Consider the following 9,463-nt stretch of genomic DNA (forward strand, 5'->3'; position numbering starts at 1 on the left):
ATGGTGTGGGATGATGCATATGAAAGATCCCTTACTACTAATGAAAAAATAGCAATTTTCGATCCTCTCTAAGAATAAATGTCAAAATTACCAAATGTTTGATATATAATCCAATAGCTGATGATTAACAAATCAATGTGCTCTAGTGGTGTTGTTAAACAAAAACAAACTTTAACTTTTGAATAGCTCGTCAGAGCTGATCTTCAACACTTTCCTCATTTTCTACTGACTTACTTGTCCCACTGACTTACAATGTCCCACTGACTTACTTATTCCACTGACTTACTTGTCCCACTGACTTACTTATTATCCTCTACTGACTTACTTATTATCCTCCACTGACTTACTTATCCCACTGACTTACTTGTCCCACTGACTTACTTATCCCACAGACTTACTTGTCCCACTGACTTACTTGTCCCACTGACTTACTTGTCCCACTGAATTACTTATTCCACTGACTTATTAATCCACTGTTACTTATTCTACTGACTTACTTGTCCCACTGACTTACTTATTCTACTGACTTACTTATTCCACTGTTACTTATTCTACTGACTTATTTGTCCCACTGACTGACTTATTCTACTGACTTACTTAATCTACTGACTTACTTATTCCACTGTTACTTATTCCACTGACTTACTTGTCCCAATGACTTACTTATTCCACTGACTTACTTATCCCACTGACTTACTTATCCTCTACTGACTGACTTATCCTACTGACTTACTTATCCCACTAACTTACTTATTATCCTCCACTGACTTACTTATTATCCTCCACTGACTTACTTATTCCACTGACTTATCCTCAACTGACTTATCCTACTGACTTACTTATCCCACTAACTTACTTATTATCCTCCACTGACTTACTTATTATCCTCCACTGACTTACTTATCCCACTGGCTTACTTATTATCCTCTACTGACTTACTTATCCCACTGACTTACTTATCCTCTACTGAATGACTTATCCTACTGACTTACTTATCTGACAGGCAAAATGCACCTCAATGGTTATATTGTGAATAAGTAAACATTAATAAAACAGTATCTTAATGAAAGCATCGCTGTTGTACTTGAATACAGTTTTTACCAGGAAAGGTGAGTGATCACTCCCGCTCCCCTCCACACTCGCCTGGACAGTATTAATTGAGTGGCAAAGTGATCACCTTGCAATAACATGCTTAATACCCTGGTACATTTTATTTGAAACGTCCATGTGATTGTTCTAGCATCATTTCAGGAGAGTGATCTTCACGAGCAGCTCGCCTTGATTTGCTCACAGTGAAGACTGTGCATAAAAAGATGGACAACTGTAGGCAATTCCATGGTATTTGTGCCATGAAGAGTGACATATTTTCTCTCAATATTGTTGTTAGTCGGCTCTCAAAATAAGTCATGACGATTGGTCCGGTCTCGTATCTGCAATGTCATGATGTTTTCCGTTTGCTTACAATCAGGTTTTTGTTAGCAATTCATGGTCTTCACGCAGCAACAATGCTTACTGTAACAAGTCACAATGCTTACTGTAACAAGTCACAATGCTTACTGTAACAAGTCACAATGCTTACTGTAACAAGTCACAATGCTTACTGTAACAAATAATACCTTGGAAATGAAATAACAAGTTTCTAATTCTGTTTAATAATATTGTATTTCTTCTGGTGTTCAAAACTCTAACTGACACCATTTTCATCATATTGACATCTCGAGGGTTATTAGTTTCAATACATGCCACAAACATCGTTCAGTGCCGATAGTAGCTAACTGCTTCAATTGAACTGAATAAACATCATGCTGGGGTGTTGTATGACCTATTCTGGTCAGCAAAATAGTTTGCCTTCTATTTGAAATTTTCAAACTAGCATAGTAACTGGCAGCGTGTGAGAAATACCACGTAACCCACTAATCAATTACATGATGACTACAGCTTATTTCAACGGCTGACTAGTTGGGATGTTGTCAAATAATTCAACTGTCAGCAATTTCAATCTTCATGAAAAAAAAAAAAAAACTATGGTAACAACTAATAACATTTACACACATACTAATTAGCAAGTATTTCACATCATAAATAAATGGGAATGGCAAAATTGGTTAATATATGCATGTATATGTAGGTCAATATTATTAATCCTACTTCACAAAAATAGCATAACATGAAAATATCAACTTGGGTTTCTTCAGAATACATACAGTTTTGACCGACTAGTTAGTTACATACATGTAGATACATACATGTACATGTACTTACTACCAAAACAGGGTTGGGTCCAGTATTTATAGGGAGTGGAAGCCAATTAGAAAACGTTAAAGTTTGTTTTGTTTAACAACAACACTAGAGCACACTGATGACTAATCATCAGCTATTGGATGTCAAACATTTGGTAATACTGACATATAGTCTTAATTACTGTTAAGAGATGAGGTAAACCTGCTACATTTTCCATTAGCAGCAAGGGATCTTTTCTATTCACTTTTGCAGAGAGAGGACAGCACATACTACAGCCTTTGATATACCTGTCTTCGAGCACTGATTGAGACAGGGAAAAAGCCAGAGACTGGATCCACTGAGAAATTCTATCGATCCTTCGACCACATCCAATAGCCGATGTTTAATAAACCAATGTGCTCCAGTGGTGTTGTTAAACAAAACAAACTATCAAAATCGACCACAGCACCTAAGGCGAGCAATCTACCGTATGAGCTATAGATTCCACCCACCAGCTAGAAAGGTGGTATCTACACAACCCCTTCAACTGCCCATGGCAGTCGACAATGCAGAGGGGGTTTTAATTCGCCACAGTACTTTATTGTTTTGTCTCTATATTCAGGCTTTTTTCAATGGCATGTTTTCTTGCCGTGGACATTTTCTTAATTGCAGGGTTTGTCTACAGCAAGGCTCACCATGCATGTCCATTGCCAAATTAGCCAACTGCTACGTTTTGCACAAAGTGGCTACAAAAGTTAGTATTTGGCTACTAACATTTACCTAAAATTAACCACATTTTAATAATTTTCAAGGAAATAATCAACATACATGTATACATGAACATTTTGTATGTATCTCAAAATTGGCTAAACCAAATTTCGTTCCAGTATGAGCCCTGCAGAACATTAACTTAACATATAATTATAATATATAAATTTATGTATGATAGTTTTCCTAGGAAACACACAGCCCACCAAGAATGAAGATATGCATGTATACATGTACTTGTCCCAACTAAAAAAATAACAAATGATTATACAGGTATATATGTTTGCTCGTGAATGTTTATTGATAAGTCAAAAATGTTTTGTTTAATGACATCACTAGAGTACATTGATTAATTAATCATTGGCTATTGGATGTCAAACATTTGATAATTCTGACTCATAGTCATCAGAGGAAACTCGCTACATTTTTTTTCATTGGCAGCAAGGGATCTTTTATATGCACTTTCTCACAGCCACGAAAGCACATACCACAGCCTTTGACCAGTTGTGTTTGGAATGAGAAAAAAACCTAATCAGTTGAATGGATCAACTGAGCTGGTTCGATCCTGTGACGTAAGCACGTCAGTCTCGCACTCAACCGACTGAGCTAAATCCCACCCTGTTCATTGAGGGTACATACACGTACAGGTACAGGTATACATATATACAATACAGATGTACATGCAGTTGGTAAAATATATCTCTAGGCTAAATGGTAATCAATTAAAAATAAATGTACCAATAAAGGTTATATATTAGACAGTACAACTGCTGTTTTTATGTGGTAATATGAGCCTTGGTTAATATAAGGTCTTGTTGAAACTTTTTAAAACCTCAAACTGGAAAAAAAAGGTTTTCACAAACTTCAATTTATATCTATTTGGTCAAATACTCACAGACTATTAACAATTACTTTTAAAATCCTAATGTTTTCAAAACGATGTTTCATTTTTATTTAGGAAGTAAAATGCATCCAGGTCATTGATATTTTGCACTTTAACATATATATTTTTTAATCTGGTAATTATTAATACATACATGTACATGGATGTTACTTTGTATGTAATACCAAACATCATGAAATAAAAATACAAACAGAATATCCAAGCATATTGGTCTTCAAACTTACATACATGTATACATCACAAATACAAATGTACATTGTATATATATCACCTTAAACTTAATATGAATAACAGGAAAAGTACATATATTTCTGTAGGAAATATGTGTTGACAAGTGTTATGTAATATTAAGTGGGGGTGGTCTTTGCATGTAAACACAAAACATTACGGGAAATAGGACGGTATAAAAAGGAGCCAAATTTTGCACATAGATGTATTTAAGAATTGTCTGTTCATCGGGGTAAATGAACAAATGAACAAAAAAGAAATAACACACAATATTTATAACTAAATTTGAATCATACTTGCTAATAATGGCACTATAAAACTTCAGACTTTACTTTGAATTATTTTTGGTCTAGATAAACAATAATGCTCTATATAATAACTTTCCCATATAAAATGACGTCATCAGATACGACGTTCCCTGACGACATAATTTTTACCTTCATCGAGAAATGAACAAACTCCTGTTGCTACATCTGGACCAATGGGATGATGTTCTGTTGTAATGAATGTAACAGAAATTTAATTATTATTGAATAGCCCCTAATTTTAGTATTTTTGATAAATTTTATTCTTCAAAGGGACAGACCCTAGTTTCAGCCCGTGAAAATTAACACTAAGTTTAGTTAATCTACAAACCAGTAACACATTTGGATAAAGTTACAATTGAGTGAAACAAGAGTCTGTGACTTTAAAATGGTGAAATACCCTCAAAAATAGACTAAAACTCGACTCCATAACTGTTACCTCTCAGACGCACGTGCGTTTTTTAAAATATGAGAAATGCATTTTGTTGATATTAGAAACACAGGATGACCAAAAACACTTTGAGTGTATGGAAATGGATAATCTAAACAATAAAATCTAAGTAAAGTACGATTTCAGTTATCAAAAACGGCTCTGATGGTAAAAAATATGCCTTAGTGTTTAAAAATTAGGGTATGTCCCTTTAACAAACATTTTCTGCCACATCCGATTATATGGATTTCATAATCAATCATCATGTGGGTAGCTCTAGCCTACTAAGTGATCAATTTGCAATTATATAATCAATTATTGGAACCAGTGTAGTAGTGATGTTCCAGTGATCGATTATAATCGAAAATGGCTCTACCAAGTTGATGATCGATTACATACTGTATGTATGAAAATGCATACTAATGTGAAAATGTTAACTGTAGGGCCTAATTGTTTCTCCAGATGATGTAACTGATATACTATTTTGGGGATGGTGCTTGTTTTCATACATGTATGTATACATCAGAGCTTCTAAATTATGCTAGCCCCACTCCCATGGCTAGTGATATTCAATGTTGGGCTAGTAAATAACTACTATTGCCATGCCCGATGGCTAATAATTTTTTTGTAAATATGAATATCCTGCCCCCACCCAACCCCCAAATGTTAGTTTTTTAAGCTCTATATTATATATATATTTCCCTCTTTAGGTGACATATCTGATATTAGATTACTATTATTTAGTAAAATTTTATTAACTTAAAGTAAAGTAGGGCTTGTGAATTTTTAATAGTGGCTACTAAATTTTTTAAATCACTGATCCCATGGCTAGTGGTTTTATAAAAATTCTAGAAGCCCTGTATGCATAAAAAAAAAAAATATTAAATAGTAATGTCCCAGTAAACATGACAATACACTGTACATTTACATGTACATGTGTAGGAGCATTTTCTTATTTAATTCAAATCCTTTTATATTCACATAATTCTAACCGATTGTGTAATGCAAAGTTGATGGGTTCCTGCAAATCAATTATAGGCTATAGCCAATAATGATGATGCAATTCCAACTGATTCCCAACACTAACACTGATACAATATTTTGTTATAAGCACATGTTATTTTAATATATTACACTGCTGACTGTGCTAGAAATGTTTTAAATTATTGATATCTTGTTTTTAACTTCTCAAATCTATAAATTGAGGTGTGTTATGGCTTAGTGTTACTATTACTATTAGTACACAGAGTCAAACTGCAGAAGTACTCCTTATAATATAAGGCTTATAATATTATATTGAATAAGATGTTCTAGTAAACAGATAATAGTGCTAGCTGTCCACAATGAAAGGTGTTGAAGCGGAACACAATACATGTACACAACACACACACTGTAACACGTGACTGTAGTATCGACTGCACAGTGACAGTTCTAAACTCGGCCAGAGTGGGAACGTTCACTTCCTGTCATCTATGCCTACTGCATTCGCATTTCAGACGTTTACTCACCATCCGGAAGAAATCCAGAGATAAAACTTGGAAACTGTAACAGGAAACATAACAAATGTAAGGGAAACCCCAGTAATAAATCCATTTCTTACACAACTACCGCTCATTCACTCCATCTTTCCATAAAGATATCGTATACATCGACAAGCGCGTGCGCAAAAAATGGTCACGTGGCTTGTAACAGACGATCAGCATCTCATGCCAAACACTTCATAATGCACCGTTTGTGATATGGAATAACATTTTGTTGATGCTTTTAATTAACAAATACTATGAATAATCGATTTAGGGAATACCTGTCCTGTCTCCTTTTTTGTAGCCCTCTTGTACACAAAATAGTAAACATTGTTACACAAAATAGTTTTTTTTTTAAATGTTACATAAAAATATTCAACAGTGTTAAACATTGTTCTATAAATATTTACCACATTTTATTAATACAAATCATTAACATTAAATTAGGACTTTTTAATACTTTATAATAATTGATTATGAATTGAACTGAATATTAATTTATCGACTATCCAGCACACACAACACCTCGGCTATTGCGAGTTAATGTAAATGACGATGAATTTCATGAAAAGAATACAGTTATCATTAAAATAAACACATGTAACGGCTTAGTTTCTAATAGGATCTGTGGGCACCCCCCTTCCGCCCAACTAAATGTTCTGAAAATTAGATGTCCAGAAATAAAATTTAATGTTTCTAGTTCTGCAAATAAATTGTTTCAAGACAAATGACGTGTTCGAAACCTCTGTGGTATATGAGCACGTTAAAATAGTTACTTACGTGACAAATGCTAGTAAATACGTATAACACTATTTAAATGCATTTGTCGCGTCTTAAGGGCCGAATTTATATAGCCTGGGTTTTTTTTCACTTAAACGCGTGTAACTACATATGCATTTAAATTACAATGCAAGGCCGTACCCTCCGGGGAGCGGGGGGAGGGGGGGGGAGTAGTTGCCCCCCTAAGAATCTCTTCTTTTTTTTTTACTCCAGAAAAAAAAAAAAAAAAATATATTCTAAACAAGTTGTAACAAGGTTACAGGCATACTAAAAGAAAATGATGTAAAACTGAACTTGCACTGAGTACACAATAAAAGGCAATGTGTAATTTCAGTCAGCATATGGCGGGTTTTATCTAAGTTTTGTGTTTGTTTGTTAGTCGATTGGTTGTCTGGCGTTTCTATTTGTTTGGTTTCCCTAAACTTATGAGACAGACTTCTCATTCTTCTTTTTTATTTTTTATATTCAATATTTTACGATGAAGTTTGCCGTCTTCTGGCGGTGGTCGACAGGTCCTCAGAGTTTGGTGTTGATGAGCGTGGCGTGCCATCGTCCAAATTTACATTCTGTCGAGATTCTTCTTTGTCAAACTTCGTTTTCTATGCCCTTTACTGGTCATCAATAGCCTGAATGATAGAGATGAGTTGGGTGTTAAAATGGTTGTAAAACTTTGCCTAGCTAAAACTGGGTTTCGTATGTATGAAAACGAAATAGGCGTTAAAATCCAGTTTCTGCTACTACACACATTCAGACAAATAAAGGAACACTGAATAAACAGACATTGATAGCCAAAGCAAAACAATATCAATTATTAATTATGTAATTTTAATCGTTAGCCGGGAAAGTTACAATTGCTACAATTTTGGGGATGTCCATTTAAAATAGATTGCCTCTGTGCATAACATAATTTACGGTATTCAGATGATTAGTAAAGTATATCGAGACCAATATATAATATAGCTATAACACTTTTGAAAACAAGAAGAAAAAGAGAGAGAGACCCCCCCCCCCCCCCAAAAAAAAAACCCCACAAAAAAACAACCCCAACCCAAACAACAATAAACAACCAAAAGATAATGAAAACCCCCCAACCCCAAACAAACCGACTGACACCAACCTCCCCAAATAAAAACTCACATAAACTAAACCTCATATCTTATAAACAAAAACCAAAAAAAAAAAAAAAAAAAAAAAAAAAACTAAAAAACTAACAGCAATAATAATTTATAGTTTGTTTCTTTAACGACACCACTAGAGCACATTTATTTATTAATCATCAGCTACTGGATGTCAAACATTTGGTAATTTTGACAAATTGTCTTAAAGAAAACCCTCTACATTTTTCCATTAGTAGCAAGGGATCTTTTATATGTACCATCCCACAGACTGGATAAAACATGCCACGGCCTTGATAAGCCAGTCGTGGTGCACTGGCTGGAACGAGAAATAGCCTAATGGGCCCACCGACGGGGGTTGATCCCAAACCGAACGCGCATCAAGCGAGCACTTTACCACTGGGCTACGTCCCGCCCCCAAACAGCAATAACAACAACAACAACAAAAACCAAGAAGAAAGAACTTAGATAATTAAAATTATCTCTCTGTAGGCCTGCATTATAAATAGGAAAAAACTGCTCCCACTAGACATAAGAGTAGAGAAGAAAGCCAAATCGCCATTGGGAAATTAAGGAGGCTCCTATTTCATCCAGTTCATCAATGTCACTTCGTCCAGCCCACACAAAATCGCCTGAAACGGGGTAACATAAACCATCTCGCCAAACAAATCGAGCGCACACACTGACATTCTACCAAGGACATATGTAGAACAGGAACCTCTGGTGGATACTCTGATGGTCTCGAAAACATCCTCCAAATACATAATTATTGTAAAGGAAGATTCAACAATCATAAAGAAGGGAGAAAAGTCAGACGCCATTCTAAAATCTCTGACACTAGAAATGCCCACACAGAGGACCGATTTCTACAGCGACAGCTCGGCCGAACAGAGGGAGAGGGAAGTAGATATTGAGAGAGAGAGAGAGAGAGAGAGAGAGAGAGAGAGAGAGAGAGAGAGAGAGAGAGAGAGAGAGAGAGAGAGAGAGAGAGAGACGAGAGAGGGAGACAGACAGAGAGGGAGAGAGAGAGAGACATTAACGACTGTCCATGCCAAACAGGACCACAACGGGCAACGGGCAACTCTATTAACGTGCCCCTATCCACGAAGGTTCAGGCACGCCCACTACGGATTTAGCCTCTGACTTCGCCAGTGACCAACTCCGGAGCAGGGGGGGGGGGGGGGGAGATT

At 35.6% G+C, this 9,463-nt stretch overlaps 1 protein-coding gene across 1 annotated transcript in view; it reads right to left on the bottom strand.

The window, feature by feature from the left end:
• Window positions 1-6,484, bottom strand: part of LOC121382842 (disintegrin and metalloproteinase domain-containing protein 12-like) — a 73,880-nt gene extending 67,396 nt beyond the window's left edge. Inside the window, exon 1 of the mRNA XM_041512470.1 lies at window positions 6,364-6,484. Coding sequence (XP_041368404.1) covers window positions 6,364-6,448 — 85 coding nt within the window. The 5' untranslated portion in view covers window positions 6,449-6,484. The remainder of the gene's footprint in view (window positions 1-6,363) is intronic.
• Window positions 6,485-9,463: the final 2,979 nt, after the last annotated feature.

This window comes from Gigantopelta aegis, chromosome 10 (genome assembly GCF_016097555.1).
Source record: "Gigantopelta aegis isolate Gae_Host chromosome 10, Gae_host_genome, whole genome shotgun sequence".
In the NCBI taxonomy this organism is placed as follows: domain Eukaryota; kingdom Metazoa; phylum Mollusca; class Gastropoda; order Neomphalida; family Peltospiridae; genus Gigantopelta; species Gigantopelta aegis.